At 45.9% G+C, this 26,067-nt stretch overlaps 1 protein-coding gene across 1 annotated transcript; it reads right to left on the bottom strand.

Moving 5' to 3' along the window:
- Positions 1-8,347: 8,347 nt before the first annotated feature.
- Positions 8,348-25,621, bottom strand: MYOC (myocilin). Its single transcript, XM_004027897.5, has 3 exons — positions 24,941-25,621; positions 11,543-11,668; positions 8,348-9,640 (listed from the first exon to the last, which is right to left on the bottom strand). Exons 1-3 carry the CDS (start codon positions 25,500-25,502, stop codon positions 8,856-8,858), a joined length of 1,473 nt encoding a protein of 490 aa, XP_004027946.4. The 5' UTR covers positions 25,503-25,621; the 3' UTR covers positions 8,348-8,855.
- Between the last annotated feature and the right edge of the window lie 446 nt (positions 25,622-26,067).

Here is a 26,067-nt window from a genome sequence, read left to right as displayed (position 1 = left end):
GAGATGCATTCCCATGCCGTGTGCTGGGGCTAAGGTGGTTGAGTTTCACGTTTATTGACAGTGTTTTTAAAGTTTGTTTCTGGGAGATTTGAAGTGATTTTCAAACTCTGTAACAGAAAACTCTACCCTGAAAAGCAGCCAAGTGTAGAGTGGTTCTGTTGTGGAGAAGTCCATTGCTTGAGTCCTGTCCAAGCTCCTTGACGGGCCCCAGTGTACCTCTAAGGACTTCCGGGGCTCTTCTGAATTGTTCAAAGGCATCAAAAATGTGATAATTCTGGCATACATATACATATAAAAAAATCCCCACATGTCATCCTTTATTTCATCTGCTGCTTCTTAGAGTCCTTGTAGGTGTTCTGTCTCCAGGCCTGCCCTTGTAAATGTGCTCGGCTCCCCTATGAGAAAGGGAGTCAAAGCTTCTGTACACCATTGTGGAGTCGGGGTAATCACTCTGTGATCTCCCCTGATCCCATGCATTTAATAAAACCAGTGTGCCTTCTTTAAAAGTAAAAAGTGCTCCGGTTCTTCTACCCCCATAGTAGTTGGCTGTGCCATTGGTGTGGAAGTCGGACTCCTTACCTGTGGCCTTCAGCAGCACGGGGCAGGGAAGGAGCCTACACTGAGTGTCTGCCATTGCCAGCTGGATGCTGGATATACACATCTCCCTCTCCTCTGTCTGTTGAGGAACGGGCCTGCGCTGTCCAATAGGACAACCACTGGCCACTTGTGACTATTTCAATTTAAATTCATTAAAAATGAAATAAATTCAGTTCTTCAGTCATGCTAGTCATATTTCAAGTGCTTAGTAGATTTGTGCAGCCAGTGGCTACCCTATGGGATGTTGCAGTTGTAGAATGTGACTGCCATTAAAGATAATTCTATGAGGCTGGGCATGGTGGCTCACCCCTGTAATCCCAGCACTCTGGGAGGCAGAGGTAGGTGGATCACCTGAGGTCAGGAGTTTGAGACCAGCCTGGCCAACAGGGAGAAACGCTGTCTCTACTAAAAATATAAAAATTAGCTGGGTGTGGTGGTGTACACCTGTAATCCTAGCTACTTGGGAGGCTGAGGCAGGAGAATCGCTTGAACTCGGGAGGCGGAGGTTGTGGTGAACTGAGATTGCACCCTGTGCTTCAGCCTAGGCAACAGAGTGAGATTCCGTCTCAAAAAAAAAAAAAAAAAAATTCCATTAAACAGTGATGGGGCAGGGGTTAAACATGTCCAAGGACACACCGCCAGTTAGAAATAGAATCAGAGAGGTCAGGCTGGGAAAGAATAATTCTTGTGTTTTACTTCCATTTGGTTTCTGAACACATTCTAGGATGTTCTCTCTGTTCCTTTGTTCAGCAAATGTTGAGTACCCACTATGTAAGCACGGCACTGTTCTGGGGATATATCACTGTACAAGACAATCAATCCCTACCCCATGGAGTTTACATTCCAATGGGGAAAGACTAACAAAAAACATACACAATGTAAGTCCAGGTGCAGTGGCCCACCCCTCTAGTCCTCCCAGCACTTTGGGAGGCCAAGGTGGGCAGATCACTTCAGCTCAGGAGTTTGAGACCAGCCTGGACAATGTAGCAACCTCATATCTACAAAAACATACAAAAAAAATTTAGCTGGGCATGGTGGTGGGCTCCTGTAGTCCCAGCTACTTGGGAGGCTGAGGTGCAATGATCACTTGAGCCTGGGAGGTGGAGGTTGCCATAAGCTGAGATTATGCCACTGCACTTCAGCCTGGGTGACAGAGTGAGACCCTCTCTCAAAAACAAAACAAATACACAATGAAAAAACAGTGAATTATACATCAGGAGGCGATGAGTATAATGGAAAAGATGTGTTAAAGCAGTGAAACAGGGTAAGGGAGATTAGAAGTGCAGGTTGGTTGTAGTGTTAAACAGTGTGGTCTGGGTAGGTGTATGAGTCCATTTTAATGCCACTGATAAAGGCATACCCGAGACTGGGAAGAATAAGAGGTTTCATTGGACTTACAGTTCTACCTGATTCTGGGGGAGTCCTCAGAATCATGGCGGAGGGTAAAAGGTACCTCTTACATGGTCGCAGCAAGAGAAAATGAGGAAGATGCAAAAGCAGAAACCCCTAATAAAACCATCAGATCTCGTGAGACTTATTCACTATCATGAGAACAGTATGAGGGAAGCTGTCCCCGTGATTCAAATTATCTCTCACCAGGTTCCTCCCACAATATGTGGGAATTATGGGAATATACTTCAAGTTGAGATTTGGGTGAGGACACAACCAAAACATATCGTTCCATCCCTGGCCCCTCAAAATCTCATGTCCTCACATTTCAAAATTAATAATGCCTTCCCAGCAGTCCCCCGAAGTCTTAACTCATTTCAGCATTAACCTAAAAGTCCATGGTCCAAAGTCTCATCTGAGACAAGGCAAGTCCCTTCCACCTATGAGTCTGTAAAATCAAAAGCAAGCTAGTTACTTCCTGGATACAGGAGGGTACAGGTATTTTGTAAATACAGCCATTCCAAATAAGAGAAACTGGCCAAAACAAAGGGGTTACAGGGCCCATGCAAGTCTGAAATCCAGCTGGGCAGTCAAATTTTAAAGCTCCAAAATGATCTCCTTTAACTCCAGGTCCGTAGGACCTCTTTAGGAAGGTGGCATTTGAGCAAAGACTTGAAGCCAGTGATGAAGTTAGGTGTGTGGACATTTGGGACAGAGGGAAGAACTAGTGCAAAGGTTCAAAGGTAGAAGTGTGCCTGGTGCATTCAAGGAGCGCAAGGAAGCTTGAGTAGAGTGGATCAGGGACATTTGTGGGATGAAGGCACAGTGGTGGAGGAAGGAGGCCGACGATGTGGGGTTTTGTAAGAACTCTGACTTTGACTTTGAATGAGATGGGAAGCAGAAGCCATAGAGGTTTTCAGAAAAAGAGGCATGATCTGGCTTGTGTTTTAATGGGATTGTTCTGGCTACAGTGTTGAGAGTAGGCTGCATGGGTAGAGGGAACAGAAGCAGGTCATCTGCTATTGTAGTAATCCAGGAACAAGAGGATAGTCATTTAGACCAATTACAGTTGGAGTGATGAGAAATATGGGAAGATTCTGGATCTACGTGTTCGAAGATGAAATCTGCAAAAGCTGCTGATGGATTGGATATGGGGTATGATAGAGAGACAGGCGGGTAAAGGATAACTCTAAGATTTTTGGTCCAAGCAACTAGAGGGATGGAGTTTCCTCAGCCAAAAGAAGAGCAGATTTACCTGGGTGCAATGGTTCATGCTTGTGGAGGCTGAGGCAGGAGGATTGTTTGAGGCCAGGAGTTTGAGACCAGCCTCATCAACATAGGGAGACCCTGTCTCTACAAAAAAAAAAAAAAAACAAGCACAGTGGCTCAAACCTGTAGTCCCACCTACTTGGGAGGTTCAAGCGGCTTCTTGCTTGAGCCCAGGAGTTTGAGGCTACAGTGAGCTGTAATTTGCCACTGCCCTCCAGCCTGGGTGATAGAGTGAGACCTTGTCTCAAAAAAAATGAAAATAAAAGAGCAGATTTGGTGTGTCTGATGAAGAAAGAGAAGGTCAGATGTTCAACATGTGCTAGTTTGACATGCCTAATAGACATCTAAATGGAGATGCCAAGGGGGCAGGTGATATATGAATCTGGAGTTCAGGAGTAATGACTAGGCTGGAGATATAAACATGAGGTTCATTAGCATATGTGAGTTGGAATTTAAAGCCCTGATATTAGATGAGATGCCCAAAGGAGTGAGTAGATAAGAAGAGACCCTAAACTGAGCCCTGGGGTGCTTCAATCTTAAGAGGGAGCTAGCCTGTAATCTCAGCACTTTGGGAGGCTGAGGCGGGTGGATTGCCTGAGGTCAGGAGTTCAAGACTAGCCTGACCAACCTGGTGAAACTCCGTCTCTACTAAAAATACAAAAATTAGCTGGGCATGGTGGCAGGTGCCTGTAATCCCAGCTACTCAGGAGGCTGAGGCAGGAGAATCGGTTGAAACTGGGAGGCAGAGGTTGCAGTGAGCTGAGATCATGCCATCGCATTCCAGTCTGGGCAACAAGAGCAAGACTTCATCTAAAAAAAAATAAAAAGTAAAAAGAGGTCGGGATTAAAGGGAGGAACCAGCAAAAGAAACAAAGAAGGAACAGTCAAAGATGGAGGAGGAATCTAACATTCTGAAAGCTTCATGAAGGAAAAGTTTTTCTTCCCTTTGTTTCTTCTTCCTCCACCCTCTTCTTCCATCCCAAAGCCTGATGCAGCAGGTTATGGAGAGAAAGAACATGAGCCATGGGGAGGGCTGCACAAACAGGATTGGCTCATCTCAGCATCTCAGTTACTTTCCACCTTCCACTTTTCATTCAAACACCTGGCAGGTAGAGGTGCTTAGTAGGATGAATGAGCTCATGCATTCCAATTTCTGGGCTTTTCAGTTTTTAAGAGTCAGCTGTCAGTGGGGGAGAGTGGTTGACACCCAGATGTTATGGGCTGAATGGTGTCCCCACCCCAAATTCATATCTGAAAGTCCTAATCCTTTGTTTTTAACTTTTAGTTTTTTTAGACAGAGTCTTGCTCTGTTGCCCAGGCTGGAGTGTGGTGGCATGATCTCGGCTCGCTGCAGCCTTCGCCTCCCAGGTTCAAGCGATTCTCCTGCCTCAGCCTGTCAAGTAGCTGGGATTACAGGTGTGCACTACCACACCCAGCTAATTTTTAAATTTTTAGTAGAGACGGGGTTTCACTACGTTGCCAGGCTGGTCTTGAACCCCTGACCTCAAGTGATCCTCCTGCCTTGGTCCCCCAAAGTACTGGGACTACAGGTATGAGCCACCACACCTAGCCCTAATCCTAATACTTTAGAATGTAACTGTCTTTGGAGATAGGGCCTTCAAAGAGGTGATTAAGCTAAGCTTAGGTCATTAGGGTGAAAAAGAGGAGATTGGGACACAGACATGTACAGAGGGAAGATAATGTGAAGATGTAGAGAACAGCCAGCCATCTATAAGCCAAGGAGAGAGGCCTCAGAAGAAACCAACCCTGCTGACACCTTGATCTTGGACTTACAGCCTCCAGAATTATAAGAAAATTTCTGTTGTTTAAGATATGAAAGGAAAATAAATCTTGGGGTCCCAAAATCACTAAGCTAAAGGGAAAAGTCAAGCCGGAAACTACTTAGGGTAAACCTGCCTCCCATTCTATTCAAAGTCACCCCTCTGCTCACCGAGATAAATGCATATCTGATTGTCTCTTTTGGAGAGGCTAATCAGAAACTCAGAAGAATGCAACTGTTTGTCTCTCACCTACCCGTGACCTGGAAGCCCCCTCCCTACTTGAGTTGTCCCACCTTTTGGACAGAACCAATGTACATCTTACATATATTGATTGGTGTCTTATGTCTCCCTAAAATGTATAAAACCAAGCTGTGCCCCAACCACCTTGGGCACATGTCATTAGGACCTCCTGAGGCTCTGTCATGGTGCCCTCAACCTTGGCAAAATAAACTTTCTAAATTAACTGAGACTTGTCTCAGCTCTTTGGGGTTCACAAAGCCACTCTGTCAGTGGTATTTGTTATAGGAGTTCAAGTATATTAATACACCAGTGGAGAGCCATTTTGAGATCTCATCCTCTCCCTTCTCACTCATGGCATGTGTAATCTTAATGAGAATAAACTCCCAGGGGAAAAGAAAAGTCAGGCTTGGTATGGTGGCTCACACCTGTAATCCCAGCACTTTGGGCTGCTGAGGCCAGCAGATTACCTGAGGTCAGGAGTTTGAGACCAGCCTGGCCAACATGGTGAAACCCCTGTCTCTACCAAAAATATGAAAATTAGTTAGGCATGGTGGCACATTCCTGTAATCCCAGCTACATGGGAGGCTGAGGCAGGAGAATCAATTGAACCCCGGAGGCGGAGGTTGCAGTGAGCCGAGATAGCACCACTGCACTCCAGTCTGGGTGACAGAGTGAGACTCTGTCTCAAAAAAAAAAAAAAAAAAAGTCAGATTTTTGGCTTTGCTTTCCAAAGTATAGTCTTTAGAACTCAGGATAGGAAGAATTGTCTTAAAGCCAAGGCTTTGACTTTTAAGAGCTGATTCTCTTGGAAATCAAAAGGCTGAGCTCTGGTCCCATGAACAACAACCTGAGAAGATAGGTGAAGAGTATTCCATCTCTACAGTCTGAATAAAGTCTGGAAGAATAAGGGAACTTCAGAGAGAGGAAGAGAGCTTACAAATTAGCCAGGCCTGGTGGTGGGCGCCTGTAGTCCTAGCTACTCGGGAGGCTGAGGCAGGAGAATCGTTTGAACCCAGGAGGCAGAGGTTGCAGTGAGCCGAGATAGCACCACTGCACTCCAGCCTGGGTGACAAAGCAAGACTCTGTCTCAGAAAAAAAAGAGAGAGAAAACTTAGATTCTGGAGGTTTCCTGATAGGACTTCATGTACCAGATAGGTTGGGGCAAGAGAAAGCAGAGGAGACTTGTGCTCATTTCCAGGTGAAGCCTGTGGGGTGGCAGACTTCTAGGAGAAGTGGTCCTGATCCAGCAGGGGCACAGCAGGAGAGAAAAAGGGGACCTGTGTTCCTACCCTGCAGGACAGCTCCCACTGTGTCCTCATATCCTTGGTGGTACACACAACAGGCTGGAAAAAAGCTGCCTTGGCCAGGCATAGTGGCTCACGCCTGTAATCCCAACACTTTGGGAGGCTGAGGAAGGTGGATCATGAGGTCAGGAGTTTGAGACCAGCCTGACCACCATGGTGAAACCCCATCTCTACTAAAAATACAAAAATTAGCTGGGCGTGGTGGTAGGTGCCTGTAATCCCAGCTACTCAAGAGGCTGAGGCAGGAGAATCGCTTGAACCCAGGAGGCAGAGGTTGCCACGAGCTGAGATCATGCCACTGCACTCTAGCCTGGGTGACAAAGTGAGACTCCTCAAAAAAAAAAGCTGCCTCATGGGTCTGGCCATTGGAACTCAGAGGACCCCAAATCTGTAACTGGATACAGAGATGTGGATGCCAGCAGCAAAGCTGTAATCTGCCTGATGGCTAAAATCAGGTGTGAGACACTCTGCCTGGGTTCTTCCCCCTGAGTGCCAGTGCGCCCTCAACCTCACTTGTCTCAAGCATAGATGCCACCTCAAAGACATGGGGAGAGGAAAAGCCTGAATTTGCTGACAACACACCGATGTGATGGAATGCAAGCTGAACTGGCAAATGAAGTGTTCTACCATTAGGTACAATGTCAACTGAAGAGGGAAATTAAGTTTGTTATTAAAAAATAATGCAGCCAGGTGTGGTGGCTCATGCCTGTAATCCCAGCACTCTGGAGGCCGAGATGGGAGGATTACTTGAGGCCAGGAGTTTCAGACAAGCTGGTCAACATAGTACAATCCTGTCTCTACCAAAAAATTTAGAAAATAATAATATTGCTATAAGGGCTGAGGATAATGGAGTTATTAATGGGTGTATTAATAACCGTAAAGTCACCACACTAGCCCTGACTTTTCTTTTCCCCTGGTACATTAATAACTGGAGTTATTAATGTTCTGGAGATGGATGGTCGTGATGGTTGCCCAATAATATGAATGTGTTTAACACTACTGAACTGTGCCCTTATAAATCCTGGGAAGGTAAATTTTGTTATATTTTACTGCAGTTTTAAGAGTTGGAAGAACAAAACTATGCTATAAGCTTTCTCCACCTGAGGTTGTGGCTTATAAAATTCATACCCCTGATGACAGATAAAAACTGAAGTGGAGGGGCTGGGCGTGGTGGCTCACGCCTGTAATCCCAGCACTTTGGGAGGCCAAGGTGGGTGGATGACAAGGTCAGGAGATCGAGACCATCCTGGCTAACATGGTGAAACCCCATCTTTACTGGAAAAAAAAAAAATTAGCCAGGTGTGGTGGCAGGCGCCTGTAGTCCCAGCTACTTGGGAGGCTGAGGCAGAAGAATGGTGTGAACCTGGGAGGCGGAACTTGCAGTGAGCCGAGATCGCACCACTGCACTCCAGCCTGGGCGACAGAGCGAGACTCCATCTCAAAAAAAAAAAAAAAAAATCAAAAGCAAACTGAAGTGGAGTTAGGGTGAACAGAGGGTGGGTTCAGGGGAGAGATGGAAAGATTGCTCGGGTAGTGCTGAGAGCACCAGGAGATGGAGGTGGGAAGGTGTGGATGCTGCTATTTGCTTGGCGTCATCCTGGGCAGCACCTCAAAACCAGGCACAAGCCTCTCAGTTACACACACACACACACACACCACCTTTAACATCCTGCAATCACATCTCCCAACCTGAAGGAATTACCTGATGGTTGGAATCTATATCCTTCTCTTAAGCAACGATTCCCACAAAGTTCAAGGAAGAAAACGTTGGGTAAGAAAACTTTATTTCACAATGTAAAGGGTTATGTGAGACCCAACTGTATTCTATCTGAAGCATTAGAAGCCAACTGTAGTAAATGCATCTTACTTATATTCGATGCTGGCCAGAGGAGCTATTCTGCTTCCTTTAGAAGTTATGCTTTTTATTGTGGCTTGAGGTAACCATGTAACATGCAAGAGCAATGGTTTTCAGGAAGAAACTATTATGCCTTATAGCTTTTGCCCCAAATCACAAGAAAACTTGAACTATGTCATTAAACATCCCATAAATGCTGACAGAAGATAAAGGATATTTATTATATGAAATTGTCTACGCCCTCAGACTACAATTCCTGAATAGTCAGATGGTGACCATGTTTATCCTTCTGGATTAATGAAAACTTGGAAAGCAGTCAAAGCTGCCTGGGCCCTGGCTGGCTGGCTCTCCCTTCAGCCTGCTCCCCCCAGGAGCCCTGAGCATCTCCTTCTGCCATTGCCTGTACAGCTTGGAGGCTTTTCACATCTTGGAGAGCTTGATGTCATAAGTGACCATGTTCAAGTTGTCCCAGGCAAAGAGCTTCTTCTCCAGGGGGTTGTAGTCAATCATGCTGCTGTACTTATAGCGGTTCTTGAATGGGATGGTCAGGGTCTTGCTGATGCCTGTGCCTGTGTCATAAGCAAAGTTGACGGTAGCATCTGCTGAGGAGTAGCTGCTGATGGTGTACAAGGTGCCACAGATGATGAAGGCATTGGCGACTGACTGCTTACGGATGTTTGTCTCCCAGGTTTGTTCGAGTTCCAGATTCTCTGGGTTCAGTTTGGAGAGGACAATGGCACCTTTGGCCTCATCGGTGCTGTAAATGACCCAGAGGCCTGCTTCATCCACAGCCAAGTCAATGTCTGTATAACCACCCCAAGAATACGGGAACTGTCCATGGTAGCCAGCTCCAGGGATTTCCTTCTCAGCCTTCACTGTCTCGGTATTCAGCTCATATCTTATGACAGTTCTGGACTCAGCGCCCTGGAAATAGAGGCTCCCTGAGTACACCACGGCACCCGTGCTTTCCAGTGGCCTAGGCAGTATGTGAACCTTAGAAGGGTAGCCCTGCATAAACTGGCTGATGAGGTCATACTCAAAAACCTGGCGGACATCTGTGCCAACTGTGTCGATTCTCCACGTGGTCTCCTGGGTGTAGGGGTAGGTGGGCTTGGGGTCTCGCATCCACACACCATACTTGCCAGTAATTGTTTCTGCTGTTCTCAGCGTGAGAGGCTCTCCTACCCAAACTAGTTCTCCACATCCTGGTAAATTCAGAAAAGAAAACGAAGCACCACTTAATCCATAATCAATGTCCAAACAGACATTGATCATGTGGAAGCTTGGCAGAGCCAGTAGATGTGAGAGCCCTGGAGACAAATCGTCTGGGTTTAAAGCTAGGCTCTGCCACCCACTGGCTGTGTGACTTTCAGTAAGTTACTTAGCTCTCTACGCCTCAGTTATCACATTTGTAAAAGGGGATACTAATAGTGTTTTGGGTAGTAGGGCTGTTGTAAATTTTAAATGTAATTATATATGTTAAGTGCTTGGTATAGAGTAAATATATGGTAGATGCTATGTGCTCAATCTGTGTTTCATGTTATTGACAATTATTGCTATCACTGAGGGGCATGCATGGGAGTGGGAGCTATAAAATATTTAAAGTACAATTCACTCAGTATCAGTTGTAAGGATGAAAGTTGCACAGAGGGCTTCAACTGCATTTGTAATATTCTACTTAAGCTGGGCAGGGACTCATGGGTGTTCGTTGTATTACTTATTGTGACTTTCACGCCTGGTTTATTTCATTACTATAAGGTAGGAGAGAGAAAAATCAACTCATAAGAATAATCTCCATACAACAAAGTTTTTCAAGCCCTATCTGATGAGTCACATATTTCATACATCACTTTAATATAATAAACATGAAAATAATTATTTTTTGAGACAGGGTCTTGCACTGTTACCTAGGCTGGAGTGCAGTGGTGCAATCACAGTGCACTGCAGCCTCGACCTCCCAGGCTCAAGCACCCCTCCCATCTCAGCCTCCTGAGTTGCTGAGACTACAGGTGCCTGCTACCATACCTGGCTAATTTGGTTTAGAAAATAATTTTTTAAATGTAGTGAAGAGACGGTTGAAAATTTAGAGTTACCAGAATCACAACAGATGCCTGTATTTTTTTTTTTTTTTTTTTTTTTTTGAGACAGAGTCTCACTCTGTCACCCAGGCTGGAGGGCAGTGGTGTGATCTCGGCTCACTGCAACCTCTGCCTCCTGGGTTCAAGCAATTTTCCTGCCTCAGCCTCCCAAGCAGCTGGGATTACAGGTGACTGCCACCACGCCTGGCTAATTTTTGTATTTTTAGTAGAGACAGTGTTTCACCATGTTGGCCAGGCTGGTCTTGAACTCCTGACCTCAAGCGATCCACCCGCCTCAGCCTCCCAAAGTGCTGGGATTACAGGCGTGAGCCACCATGCCTGGTCCAGATTTCTCTACTTTTAATGGCACCTTCGGTTCCCTCACAGAAGGTAGAAATACTTTGCTGCTCATATCTTAGAGAACCGTGTTTTAAATATTTCATAACCCCTACTTGCATGCATGCCCTTCAGTGCTAGTAATCATTGTCAATAACATGGATAGTCAAAGTTTCTGGAAATCACAGTATTAGTCATAAAGTTGGACTTTCAGGGAACACTTGGGAGAGAGCCAAACTGTACTTTTCCTAAGTGGCCAAAGTTCAGAAAACATACTGTTAGTAACAGATTGTGGCTGAGATGGTGCTTGGTGTATACCTGTCCCTAAAATAAAGATATGAAGGCGCTACTGAAAAATGTAACTTCTCAAGTATACCTAATTCTACATGACAATCAAGTGGATGAAATCAATACATCTCTCATCTTGCCCTGTGCAGCCCAGCCCAGCCTCCCAAGTGTGGGTGATAGGATAGAGGGCTTTGTTAGGGAAAGGCTGACTCCTGCAGACCTGCTCTGACAAGGGAACAGAGAGAGAGAGAGAGTGCTGTTCCTCTTCTCCTCCCCTCCCTCTGCTCCCAGGGAAGTTAGTTTCCCCCTTGGGTGGGCATTTACCCTATACTGATTCTCTGAACACAGCACTAGACATGAATAAAGACCATGTGGGCACAAAAGGGAAGAAACCTAACTTCATACCGGTGTCTCCCTCTCCACTCCTGAGATAGCCAGATGGGCTCTCCTTCAGAATTCGGGAAGCAGGAACTTCAGTTAGCTCGGACTTCAGTTCCTGGAAGGCCAAAGTGTCCAAATTCCATGTAGAAACTGCATTAAAAGAAAGAGACAAAATTTTACTGTAAGAAAAAATGGCCCAAGGATTGACTATGTTGAGGATGACATTTAAATAGGCTGCCGGCCAGGCGTGGTGGCTCATGCCTGTAATCCCAGCACTTTGGGAGGCCGAGGCAGGCGGATCACCTGAGGTCAGGAGTTCGAGACCAGCCTGGCCAACATGGTGAAACCCTGTCTTTGCTAAAAACACAAAAGAATTAGCTGGATGTGGTGGCAGGTGCCTATAATCCCAGCTTCTTGGGAGACTGAGGCAGGAGAATTGCTTGAACCAAGGAGGGGGAGATTGCTGTGAGCCAAGACTACACTATTGTACTCCAGCTTGGGCAACAAGAAAGAAACTCTTTCTCAAAACTAACTAACTAAATAAATAGGCTCCCAAAGATATGGTGTTTGAGATTTGATTTTAGATAAGGACTGGGGATGGGTTGGGGGTCAGAGAAGGGAAGATAAAACATGATTGGACTGTGCTGGTAACAGTTGGGCCTGAGTGATGGCTACATTGGAGTTCATTGTAGTCTCTCTACTTTTGTGAATATTTGAACAATTCCATAATTAAAAACCTCATAAATAATAAATTGCAGGGCAATGTGCCTACCTTAGAGTAGGGTATTCAAAATCAAATAATATTTTAATTCCACTAGAAGGGCTGATTTGTGAATAGGTGAGTTGTAATTTCAGGAATATGGAGACAGTCCTCAGCATCTTCTTAGATGTCTGAATTTCAACAATTAAAAATTCATGAAAAGTTAGCTGGGCATGGTGGTAAGCATCTGCAGTCCTAGGTACTTGGGAGGCTGATGTGGGATGATTGCTTGAGCCCAGAAGTTCAAGGCTGCAGTGAGCTATGATCCTGCCACTGCACTCCAGCTTGGGTAACAGAGCAAGGCCTGGTCTCAAGGTCTCAAAAAAAAAAAAAAAAAAAGAGAGAGACCAGGCACAGTGGCTCACACTGAAATCCCAGCACTTTGGGAGGCCGAGGCAGGCGGATCACTTGAGGCCAGGAGTTCAAGACTAGCCTGGCCAGCGTGGTGAAATTCCATCTTTACTAGAAATACAAGAATTAGCCGGGTGTGGTGGCACATGCCTGTAGTTCCAGATACTCAGGAGGTTGAGGATCACTTGATCCCAGGAGGCAAAGGTTGCAGGGAGCCGGGATTGTGCAACTGTACTCCAGTCTGGGCAACAGAGCAAGACTCTGTCTCAAGAAAAAAAAAAAAAAAAAAAAGAAGAAGTGTGGCTCATTTCTGTAATCCCAGCACTTTGGGAGGCCAAGACAGGAGGAGCACTTGAGCCCAGGTGTTCAAGACCAGCTTGGGCAACATAGGGAGACTCCTGTTAAAAAAAAAAAAAAGATAAAAGTTTACTGCATGACTTAAGGTTTTTTCCCTTGTTGTATGCAAATATTCTTGTAAGAAGTAACATATTAAGCTTTATACTTTCAGTAGAAATATTCTGCCTGATTCCTTTCTGAGACCAGTTTTGCATAATGGAGAGGGAGTGTGTGCAGAGTTCCTATAGGAGTTTGGGGTGGGGGCGGTGAGCCATACAGAAGGGAAGCGGGTGGGCAGCATTGGTTAGACAGTAAGTGATCACGGTGTGCTACATGTCTCTACTCTTGCTTAGGATTATGATCTTACAGCAGTCTTGAATACAAGGATGAGGCAACAGTCACAAGGAACAGGCTTGGCTATTTTAAAATGCAGTTTGGCCAGGCCCAGTGGCTCACACCTGTAATCCCAGCACTTTGGGAAGCCAAGGTAGACAGATCACTGGAGCCCAGGAGTTCAAGACAAACCTGGGCAACATGGTGAAATCCCATCTCTACAAAAAATACAAAAAGTTAGCCTGGGTGGTGATGTGTACCTGCAGTCCCAGCTACTTGGGAGGCTGAGGTGGGAGGATCACTTGAGACCGGGAGGTCAAGGCTGTGGTAAGCAGTGATCGCACCACTGCACTCCAGCCCTGGCGTAGAGTGAGACCCTGTCCTCCCCTCCAACATCCCCAAAAACCCATCACATACACATAAAAACAAATAAAATGCAGGTTTGATGATTATTCAGGTGTGGCAAGGCCAACATCCCAGGAGGCAATTGTCACTGAAAAGCAAGTTAAAGCAAAATTATGGAGACAGTAAAAAGATCAGCAGTTGTTGGGTGAGGAAGGGATGACTAGGTGAGGCACAGACGATTTTTAGGGCAATGAATACTGTGTATGATACTATAATGGTGGACACATGTCACTATGCATTTGTCTAAACCCATAGAAGGCGCAACACCAAAAATGAACCCTAATTTAAACTGTGGACCTTGGGTGATGTGCGTGCTGATGCAGGTTCATCAGTTGTAACAACTGCTGTGGCAGGAGATGATGATAATCGGGGAGGCTGTGCATGTGTGGGGGCCAGTAGTATCTGAGAACTGTTTGTACTTTTCTCTCAATTTTGCTGTGAACATAAAACTGCTCTTAAAAAAAATTATCTTTACAAGTTGTTGTACTCACAGATCCCAAGAGGAAGGGGGCACACTAAGCCCAGGAGGCCACCTGGGGAAGCACCAGGGTTGCTCCAGAGGACGGCACCAGGGGAAAATGTGGGAAAGCGCCTTTATTCTTTCCATGGGAAGGAAAGAAAGGGGAGGCAGGGTAAGCAGGTTTAGGATTGGGGAGTTTGAATAATTTCAGCAGGATCTGGGGTCACAGGAGTTATCTCTAATTGTCTGGTACCAGGCCCTGGGTGATTAGGTCAGGGGGACAGTGGCCTTGAGTTTGAGCCAGATGGAGGTGGTCACAGGGTGTGGGCTCTGGATCGGTTGGTTTGCATATGAAAGCTGTCCTCCCAGGTGAGTCCTTTGCTAACTGTAGGAACTGGCTACCCCTGGGAGGGGCAGTCCCTCTCGTGTTTGCAAGGCCCAGACAGCAAAGCATCAGAATAAAAAGACATGCTTAATACACTGGGCTTTTCTCTTGCTGAACCTCTGAGTCACCTCTCTGCCCTTTGAGCAACTTGTTCCCCGCTCAGGATTCTCAGGTGTTCAGGACAGTGGGAGGAAAGTCAGTGCATCCCCTGAGGCCAGAGCGCCTACACAGCTGAGAGGGTCGGGAAGACATGTTCTGCCTTTGATCATTTGTTTGCTCAGCTCTCCTAAATTTAGATTTCAGGCAGAGAGGATCACCACAGAAGTCTTAATCCTCTGGTTCTACCACATTTCATCAAAGCCACACATTATTTTACATTTTCACATCTCCAGAATCAGGGTACCTTGTTTGAGTTGCTGGGGTTCAGCTTCAACAAATTATAGTACCGGAAAAAATTTCTCCCGGGAAGGAGGTGAAGAAAACATTCAGCTAGCTCTCAGGTGCAGGCTGGGCCAGACAGCCATGCTGCCCACAGTGAGCCAGTTCAGTAGCTGCTGCAGCTGCCTGCCCCTGATCCCAGCTACCCTTCTCTCCTCTCCACCCCTGCCTCTGTGTGGCTGCAGTTGTTAGCCTCCCTAAAAGTGTTAATGCCCTGGAGATGGGTGGGTCCTCCATCCCTGGGGTATCCCTCAGTCTAGAGTGCACCATGTAAGTAGTTAAAACCCATAAGCTGGCCAGGCGCAGTGGCTCATGCCTGTAAACCCAGCACTTTGGGAGGCCAAGGTGGCAGGATTGCATGAGGCCAAGAGTTTGGGACCAGGCTGGGCAACATAGCGAGACCCCATCTTTACAAAAAATTAAAGAGTTAGCTGGGTGTGGTGGTGCAGCCTGTGGTCTCAGCTACTCGGGAGGCTGAGGCAGGAGGATGACTCTTGAGTCCAAGAGGGCAAGGCTGCAGTGAGCCATGATCATGCCACTGCACTCCAGCCTGGGTGACAGAGTGAGACCCTGTCTTAAAAAAAAAAAAATTAAAAAAAGAAAGACTCATAAGCCAAAATGTATACGTAACTGAGGACATCCTCAATATGCATTCCAAACTCCAGGGGCAATTGGGAGTACCCCCAGGGACATGGCAGGCCTTCATTATTCCTAGCCTCAAATCCACAGAGCTATTTATCCATCCTTTTAGTCACATCATTGGAGCACCTACTGAGTGCAAGGCTGTGCTAGGTGCTCAAGAAAAAAGGTGTCTAAGACACAAGTTTGTCTAATAGGCTAGTCTATGTTAAAAAAAAAAAAAAAAAGACACAATCGGTCCATGCCCTTAAGGAAATCATAATCTGTCAAAGTCCTCATACCCGAGAAGGAAAATGGGTTTATTCCAGGCTGCTGTGGAATCCAGTTTCTTGGACAATCTGAATGGCTCCTGGAGAGTCCTGGAAACTTTATTTCATTCCCTGCCTCTCCTTCTCCCTATCTGAGGTTGTGCAGGGGTGAGGAAACCCCTTTGTTCTTCATTCTAAAGGTTGCATTGGTCTAGGAGGCTATCCAGGGCAGGGACTGATTCACTAGGTCAAATGGAGTTTCCTTAGATCGACCTGAGACCAGTACCAGCTGCTTCCCTTCTCCTCCTGTGCAGGCAACACACACCTCCGGCAGGGACTTGGTGCTGCCTATGGGGGAGAGGGACAGGGGGCCTGAGGTTCCCTGTTCTTCTGTGCTGCCAGGGAGAGGTAAGAGAGAGTGACCCCCTTCCTGTACACAGGTGGCAGAACCATCTGTAACCTTCCTCTCTGATGCTGCCTCGCCCATTGCCATGCCTTCTCTCTTAGGCCCAAAACACACACCCAGGCTGTTAGGAGCAGCCCACCGCTGCCTGGCCCCCCTCCAGCCTCCTGCAATGTGCAGAGGCTCATTCGATGTGGCAAAGTCTTGCCAGGACAATTTTTCAAAATCAGGGCATTAAGCAAGTTCCTTGAATTGAGCTGGTTTCCTTTCATCTGTACCTCTTCTTGGATCACTGCAGACTCTGCCTCAGGACAATTCAAATTTCTTTTCTTTCATTGTCTCAACTCTCAGAATATAAGAGTTGCTGGGCATGGTGGCTCACACCTGTAATTCCAGCACTTTGGGAGGCTGAGGTGGGTGGATCATGAGGTCAGGAGTTCGAGACCAGCCTGACCAACATGCTGAAACCCTGTCTCTACTGAAAATACAAAAATTAGCCGGGCATAGTGGTGCATGCCTATAATCCCAGCAACTAGGGAGGCTAAGTCAGGAGAATCGTTTGAACCTGGGAGGCAAAGGTTGCAGTGAGCTGAGATTGTGCCATTGGACTCCAGCCTGGGTGACAGAGAGACTCTGTCTCAAAAAAAAAAAAGAAAAAAAAAAAAAAGGAGTTGGTTTCAGGCAATGTGAGGAGAGAGAAATACTGCATGCCATCTGTACACAAAGTCTGGAGGACTGCCCTAACCTTGTCCCTGCACTTCAGCTATGCCACCCACAGTTGCCATGGGAGGGTCCCTTAATAAATGTGTCAATACTAAAATTTCTCTGGAATGTTTCAAAATCACTAACATTTCATGCTGAATGTGGAAGAAAACCAAAAAGAGATTATGAAAATATTAAGGGCTATATTATGACAGATCGTTAACATTTTTAGGGCTTTTTTTTTTAGGTTTTTAAAAAAATATTAAATTCAGGCGAGCCGTCCCTCCCCTGCATCTGGCCCCTTTACACATACAAAATGATGTATTTTATGCTGGTTATTTAATTTAGCAACTTACCGAGAAAAGATGTATACTAAGAAAAGTAGGGGTACATACCTACCAGTCAGTGGGGAGAAAATTAAGAAAGAAATGCCCCTTTTGCTATAGAGGGAAGGAAGAAAGTGAAACCCAAAAAAGTCAGGCATTTTCACAGATGACTTCCTTGTGGATAGCTAAAGTATGTACTGGCTTTGCAACTCTAAAAAACAGCTTTTTTTTTTTTTTTTTTTGTGAAACAAGATGGTTTGTCGGCATTTATAGCTCTTTGCCCATTTCAAGTAATTTTTATGTAATTTTAAAATGTGATCTGGTGCCTTCAAAGTTTCAGAGAAATAGAGAAAGGCTTTAGGACTGCAGATAGCGCCTGATAAAGTTGAACTATCGCTACTACTTATTAAGTGTCTCTTATGAGCCAGGACTGTGCTGGGTGCTTGCTACTCACTACTTTCAAATAATGGTCCTGAAAGTGAACATTAATATCCCCTTTTCAAATGAGGAAACCGAGGTTCAGAGAGGTTAAGTAACATGCCCAAGGTCACACAGCTAAGTGGTATCGCTGGGACTTGAACCCATGTCTTCCGAGGCCATGGCAGCTGCGAACTCTTCTATCCTGTGCTGAGGAGGTGTGTCAGTTATAAACGCATTGCCTCTCAGAGCTGAATGCACCCTCCCATGTATGCTGTCTGAAGAACAAGAGCTTTGAAGTGAGCGGGATGTTGAACTATCTCAGTAGAGGGCGCTGGAGGGACATCGTGGGAGGAAAAAGGTCTGCAGTTTTCCTGTCCTGCGTCCATAGGCGGTATGACTGTGAGGACATTTGTTGGAGTCCTACCCCCGCCACGGACCCAGAGCGAAGTTCTTCTGTGACCTCACAGCCACAGCCTGGCCATAACCTTTCCACAGCCCTCCCAACAAGGAACCCAGAGTCCCTGCACACGGACCTCAGTGCTCTGGAGGCCTCCTGCCTGTGCCTGCCCTGACTCCCACCATGCCCTTGCCACACGTTGCAGGTTGCCCTCCTCACCTGCACTGGGAGGCGGCCTATTGCAGCTGCAGACCAGCTGAGGCCTGCACACCTTAGCCACCTTCTCTGCAAGCTGATGTGCTGAACCTCACCTTTCCCTTCCAAGCTTGTCCGGCACCCTCCCTCAGCCCTAGGTGCCTATGGAGTTCACTTCTATCTATAGTTGCTCTTTCATCACGGTTAGTAATTCTTTAAAGTAAACTTCCCCAGCTTAACCCACTGTGTGATTTCTATCTCCCGACTGGACCCAGATTGCTCCTGGAGGCTTCAGAAGAGTCTCAAAGATGCTGCTCAGCACTTTGTGGGGTGACCCACTCCTGGGGCTGAGCTCAGGTCCCAGTGGGTTGCCTTGTAAACTCTCAGCTCCTGGGCTGTGCACTCAATCCTCTTATCAGTTCTTCTACCCTCACTGGCAAAGAAGAGGCAGCAAAAGTGCCTGGCTGGTGCCAAGTTCCCTGCTGAATCCCACCATGGCCCTTACGGCTCTGAGCAAGGAGCCCTTCAGATTGTGCCTTGCAGGAACCACTCCTTATGTGCATTAGCTGGAATAAACATGAACTGCAATAAAACAAAATGTCAGGGAATGGCTTCCAGGATGACTGCGAGGCCAGTTCCCATTTGGCAGGGGCGATGGTTAAGTTATGAGCCTGCTGGCTTCTTCCAGGTCATGTCAGCCAGGAGCATCTGGCAATGGTCAGCCTCCAGGAATAGAGCCATCTGGCATGCGGGTGGAAGCCCAGAATAGAGGATGCAAAACCCAAAGGCAGGGAAACAATCTCGTAAAGGGGCCTGGACCTAAGCCGGAAGTCATAGCTCCTAGTTCAGCTCTGCCATGTCCCAGCTGTGTGACTTTGGGTAAATGACTCCACCTCTCTGAGCCCCAGTATTCTGAGCTGAGTTGTTTGGATGATTACATAAGTAACTATAAATGAAATGGCCCTCAATAAAGATGTGTCAACACTAAAATTTCTCTGGAATGTTTTAAAATCACTAACATTTCATTGTGAATGTGGAGGAAAACCAAAAAGAGATTGTGAAAATATTAAGGGCTGTACTGTTTCAGATAGTTAGCATTTTTGGGGCTTTTATTTTTTAAGGTTTTTTTTTTTGTTTTTTTTTTTGAGACAGGGTCTCGCTCTGTCACCCAGGCTGGAGTACAGTGGCATGATCTCAGCTCATTGCAACCTCTGCCTCCTGGGTTCAAGTGATTCTTCTGCCTCAGCCTCCTGAGTAGCTGGGACTACAGGTGCCTGCCACCACGCCTGGCTAATTTTTATATTTTTAGTAGAGACAGGGTTTTACCATATTGGCCAGGCTAGTCACAAACTCCTGACCTCGTGATCCGCCTGCCTCAGCCTCCCAAAGTGCTGGGATTACAGGCGTGAGCCACCACGCCCAGCTGTTTTTTTTCTAGGTTTTTAAAAATGTTAAATTCAGTCCTTCTGTGGTTTAAAGGTTCATGTCTATTACAAAATTCTGGAAATGTTCTGTATTCTCTGTCCTCGCTTCTTTATAGACTTGGCATTTTAGAGACCTCAACCCGGAAACTGAATTTATTAACTCGTTTGCCTGTAGACATAGGCATTGTAATAATTTTAACAGATATTTTCTATCATTGAAAAGTTCAGTCCATATTACATAAATGAAAGGAATGAAGTAAAACAAGCTATGCCTAATTATCTACAGGTTGTCAGAAACATCTTAGGAAAGTGAAGACTAGCTAATAGACTATTGTCCTGAGTACTGCTCTAACTTGTACTGTCTCTAGAATCAACGCGTGTTATTAAAATGTTATGCACATGTTGACATATTGATTATTGAATGATGCTTTAAAACAATAGTGGAACCCTGGCCAGGTGCAGTGGCTCATGCCTGTAATCCCAGCACTTTGGGAGGCCGAGGCGGGTGGATCACGAGGTCGGGAGTTCAAGACCAGCCTGGCCAACATGGTGAAACCCCATCTCCACTAAAAATACAAAAATTAGCCGGGCATGGTGGCGCATGCCTGTAATCCCAGCTACTTGGGAGGCTGAGGCAGGAGAATCGCTTGAATCCAGGAGGTGGAGGTTGCAGTGAGCCGAGACCACGCCACTGCACTCCAGCCTGGTGATAGAGCGAGACTCCATCTTCAAAAAACAAAACAAAACAAAAAACAAAAACAATAGTGGAACTCAAGTAAAATAAGCCTTTCTAGTTATATTTTATTCACTGGGTGGCCACTGCTCAGCGCTGCACTGGGTGCTTCCCTGTGTGACTGCTAATTTGCATGATGACTCCCATGAGGGATTATCATCCCCATCCTATTCTAGGTGAGGAAAGGGAATCTGCAGCACTTGTGTTGAACACCTCAGGTTTCTCCCCTCACCCTCCCCTCACATCCTGCCCACTTTTTTGCAGTCATTGCTGAGGCAACCTGCCTCTTGCAGTTATCACCTGCGGGGACCTCGCCTCAGCCACCGTGGCCCAGCTTCTCTGACTTTCTGCATAGAAAGTCTACAAAAACAGGCCAGGCGCCGTGGCTTATGCCTGTAATCCCAGCACTTTGGGAGGTCAAGATGGGTGGATACTTGAGGTCAGGAGTTCAAGACCAGCCTGGCCAACGTTGTGAAACCCTGTCTGTACTGGAAAAAAAAAAAAATACAAAAGTTAGCTGGGCATGGTAGTGTGCACCTGTAATCCCAGCTACTCGGGAGGCTGAGGCAGGAGAATTGCTTGAACCCAGGAGGCGGAGGTTGCAGTGAGCCAAGATCGTGCCACCGCACTCCAGCCTGGGGGACAGAGAAAGACTCCATCTTAAAAAAAAAAAAATCAGTCTGCAAGAACAAACCTTGTCCCCACATCTGAGTATCAGGGAAGCGCAATATACTCCATGGGATAGCCCTTGGCCAAGGGGGTATCAGATCCATGGGTAAACCTCCCCTCTTCTGGTGCAGTCTACACAGCCCCTCTGAAGGGCTTGATGGGATTGAGCCTCCATTGCCCACTGTGGTGACTAGCTGGAGAAGGCCCCCACTTTGTGGCTTTCCTGCCTTCCCTGTCTCACTTTCCCCTGTCTCAACTTCTCTTCTCTAGGATCATGGTCTATATAAACCAACTGCACACAAGCCCTCTTCCAGGCTCTGTTCAACAGGAGACCGGTCCAAAGCAGGGGCTAAATAACAAACAAAGCAGGCCTTCTCTTGTGACAGTAATAACCAACTCTAATTTATCTTCTAGTAAATTATATATGTATTTTATTATATATAATAAAATTATATATATAATTATATATATTTATATGTATTATATGTAATATATATATATTTTTGAGATGGAGTCTCGCTCTGTCACCCAGGCTGGAGTGCAGTAGCGTGATCTTGGCTCACTGCAACGTCTGCCTCCCAGGTTCAAGCGATTCTCCTGCCTCAGCCTCTGGAGTAACTGGATTACAGGTGCCTGCCACCACACCTGGCTAATTTTTGTATTTTTAGTAGAGACAAGGTTTCACCACATTGGCCAGGCTGGTCTTAAACTCCCGACCTCAAGTGATCTGTCCACCTTGGCCTCCCAAAGTGCTAAGGTTACAGGTGTGAGCCACCACACCTGGCTAATTGTATTTTTTTCTACTTTTCAAAAACTATTATATATACATAAAATTTATATATGTATATATATGAAAATTTATATAAGCCCAGAGAAGAAAAAGTTATATATAACTTTGTAGTAATAGTTATGTAGTAAAATATGTCATATTATGTGTATGTATAAACAAGTGATTTCTATGATTATAAGGAATTTTTTTCTACATAACAACTATTAATACATGATCAAGAAAGTGGTGGTAACAATTTGAGCTGCAGGTGGAATACAGAAAGGCTGCCTTCTCAGGCCTTACCTTTGTCCACTCAGCCTCACTAAGCTTCTCTACCCAAACTTCCACACCTAGTTCTTGCCACTCCTGCAAAAAAGCACACCTAGACTTACATTCCAGCCTCCAGAATGCCCCCTTTTCCCTAGATCTGGCCTTGAAACAGATCTTTTGTTCCAAGCATTCCTGTACCTTTCTGTCTTTTACCTTTAGGGTCTATAAACCAGAGGTCAGCTGAAGGTCTTGAAAGTCACTGAACCTCATGGCCAGGTACAGGGAGGGCTCACACCTGTAATCCCAGTGCTTTGGAAGGCCGAGGTAGGCAGATCACCTGAGGTCAGGAGTTCGAGACTAGCCTGACCAACATGGTGAAACCCTGTCTCTACTAAAAATACAAAATTAGCCGGGCATGGTGGCACATGCCTATAATCCCAGCTACTTAGGAGGCTGAGGTAGGAGAATTGCTTGAACCCGGGAGGCAGAGGTTTCAGTGAGCCGAGATTGTGCCATTACACTCTAGCCTAGGCAACAAGAGTGAAACTCTGTCTCAAAAAAAAGAAAGAAAGTCACTGAATTTCAGAGGAAGAGGCCAGAATTCGAGCTTTGCCACTAACTGGTAGATGGCCATGGACAAGCTGAATAACCTCTCTGGGCCTCAGTTTCCATATCTGCAAAAATCAGCCAGCGGTACCGGATGCTCGTTAGGTCCCTTTCCAGTTCCACATTCTTGTACTAATGTAATTTCCTGCTCATGAAAACCATCCACTACCAGAAAAGAACTTCCATGTTTGGTGTTCAATATAATGGGATGTTGCCCTTATTTCAAAAGTGGAGTAGCTGGAAAGATCAAGAAAAAATATAAAATTAGGAAAACATCTAATAAATCCCCAAAGACTTGTTAAATGACCACAAAAGAAAAAAAAAGGCAAAACATTGCCACTATTTTTGTACACACACACACACACACCACCCACACCCACATACACACATGCAGGAGTTTTTATTGAGAATGTAACTTCATTCAACAGTCTGAAATAAGTAATGCCTCATCACACTTCTGGTAATGATGATTCTTTCAATTGTCTCCACAGATTCAAGTCTCAAGCTCTACCACTGACCAGCTGGGCAACCTTGGCCCCTTAGCATCTTAGGACTTCACTTTCCTTGGTTGTAAAATTCAGAATTGGATCTCTTCTAATTCTAACAATCTAAACATTTTTTAAAAATCTTTTACATCTTATAGGTATTTCATGTGAACCCCACAAACATATTCACAGCAGGAATTTTCTTTGTTATGTTACGGACAAGAAATGAAGATGCAGAGGGTTCAATAACTTGCCCAAGGTCATCCCCAGGCTCTGGCTCTTAGGTTTTCTAACCCCATAGCTATGAAGAGCTTGCCTTTCACGTAGAAGGCTCTTTTTAGGAAATATTTTCTCATAATTTTAAAGCTTTTCAAGCCTATAGAAAAACTGAAAGAATAGTACAATAAGCTCCCCATATACTTAGATTCACCAGTTTGTAATTCACCAGTTATTAATATTTTGCCACAGTTGTTTTACCTTTCTTTCTCTCATTATCTATATATTTGCAGTCTTTCTTCAACCATTTGAGAGCAAATTGCAGACATCCTGACGCCTCACCCTGGGTACTTAAGCATGTATCTCTATAGAACAAAGATTTTATCCTTCGCAACCACAGTATCATTATCTTACCAAGAAACCGAACATTAATACAGTAACATAATAGTGAGCAGTCAAATTGCCTCAGTTATCCCAAACCTGTTCCTCATAGCCTTTTTCCCCCTTGGATGAAGACACCAATCAAGACTCATGCACTACATTTGGTTAACACATTTCTTTAGTCTCTTTAATATAGAACAAGCCCTTCCCCACCCCTTTTTTCTTTCTTCCTTGGCACTGACATCTTTGACCAGTCCAAACTAATTGTCCAACAACTGGATTTGCTTGCTTATTTCCTCATGATTAGAACACTTCCTCAACAGGGAATATTTGGGAGCCCACTTTCACAAAAAGTGACACAAATACCATCTTCCCAGCTAATAAGAAGACCTCCCCCAACACCTCCCCCCCCACCCCCAACACACAGACTCACCTTTAGGCAAGAAGGGACCAGGATGAACAGAAGAGCCTCTCAGAAAAAGCCATCTCAAGAATTTGTCTGGTGACTTAAAAGCAGAGGTTCTCAGATTGGACTGAGTAAGAAAACTTTCAGAACAACATATTGAGAAAACTGACAGAGAGGCGCCATCTCTTTATTTTGCCAAGGAAGAACATTTAAAAATGAACAAAAACTTACCACTTATTATCATTTCCCAAATCTATTGTAATTTCATAAATAAAGGTCATTTTAACATCAAAAGGTACGAATAACAATCTGAGCAAAGGTTCAAAAAAGGATAGTTTTTCAAAAGGGACAGTTGACAAATTTCTACTGCTCATATGCAGACACATCTCACCCGGTCCTTTTATTTCTCCTTTTGCTATGGACTGTGAAAACTGACATGGAGGGGCACAAGAACTCTGAACCACTAATCTAAATGAAGCTCTCAGGAGCTAAATTACTAGTAATACTTGAAGGTGATCACTGTGCTTTCCTTAATTCATCTGTCTTGTGCTAGCTGTGCAGTCTCTAGGAGAAAGGGCAGGCAGGGAGGCCTGGAGCACCTGTAGCAGGTCACTATGAGCCATATCACCTGCTGAACTCAGAGTCCCCCCACTCTGCATTCTTACCTTCTCTGGAGCCTGGTGGCACAGCCCGAGCAGTGTCTCGGGTCTGGGGACACTGGCCCCTTCTCAGCCTTGTTACCTCCTGGCTGCTGCTTTCCAACCTCCTGGCCAGATTCTCATTTTCTTGCCTCAGTCGCTTCTTCTCTTCCTCCAGAACTGACTTGTCTCGGAGGAGGTTGCTGTAGGCAGTCTCCAACTCTCTGGTTTGGGTTTCCAGCTGGTCCCGCTCCTGCCTCAGGGTGCCCAGCTCCCTCTGCAGCCCCTCCTGGGTCTCTTGGGGCCTGGCAGCCTGGTCCAAGGTCAACTGGTGGAGGAGGCTCTCCACGGAGCTGAGCCGAGCTTTGGTGGCCTCCAGGTCTAAGCGTTGGGTGCTGCTGTCTCTCTGTAGGTTATGGATGACTGACATGGCCTGGCTCTGCTCTGGGCAGCTGGATTCATTGGGACTGACCACACTGAAGGTATACTGGCATCGGCCACTCTGGTCATTGGCCTTCCTGAGCTGAGCTGTCCTGGCCCCCACATCCCACACCAGGCAGGCCAGAAGCAGCAGCTGGACAGCTGGCATCTCAGGCCCAAAGCTGCAGCAACGTGCACAGAAGAACCTCGTTGCAGAGGCTTGGTGAGGCTTCCTCTGGAAAGCTCTGCTGTGCTGAGAGGTGTCTGGATGGGTGGCCTTGCTGGCTCATGCCCGAGCTCCAGAGAGGCTTATATATACTGGGGAGCCAGCCCTTCATGGGGGAAGAGAGAGGTGGCCACGTGAGGCTGGGTGGGGCTGTGCACAGGGGGGTTGCCTTCACGCTGCCAGCAAGATTCTTAGAAAATAACCTTCCAGAAGTCTGTTTGGAGTTTCTTTTTAAAAAGAACATCCCAATTTATGCACCCATACCCCAATAATAGTTCCTATATCTCCACCTGGTTTTATACACACACACACGTACACACACTTACACCAGGACAACTGGTGTGCTGATTTCAACAAGGATATATTTCTAGTTTATATTTCCATTCACTCTGCAAACTTATTGAGAACCTGCACTGTGCCAGGCACTATGCTAGGAACTGGAGATCCAAACAAGTCCTTTAAGACATGTAGCAGGGACAGAGAAAAATAACAGCCAGCCGGAACACAA

The sequence above is a fragment of the Gorilla gorilla genome, chromosome 1 (genome assembly GCF_029281585.2).
Source record: "Gorilla gorilla gorilla isolate KB3781 chromosome 1, NHGRI_mGorGor1-v2.1_pri, whole genome shotgun sequence".
Lineage (NCBI taxonomy): Eukaryota > Metazoa > Chordata > Mammalia > Primates > Hominidae > Gorilla > Gorilla gorilla.
This window is presented reverse-complemented; position numbering and strand designations above follow the sequence as displayed.

Excerpts from the sequence above, each read along its gene's own strand:
- MYOC (XM_004027897.5), bottom strand. The coding sequence starts at position 25,502 with ATGCCAGCTGTCCAGCTGCTGCTTCTGGCCTGCCTGGTGTGGGATGTG. Across the intron at positions 11,669-24,940 it reads GCCACCAGGCTCCAGAGAAG|TTTCTACATGGAATTTGGAC; the intron begins GTAAGAATGCAG and ends CTTTTAATGCAG. Across the intron at positions 9,641-11,542 it reads GAGTGGAGAGGGAGACACCG|GATGTGGAGAACTAGTTTGG; the intron begins GTATGAAGTTAG and ends TGAATTTACCAG.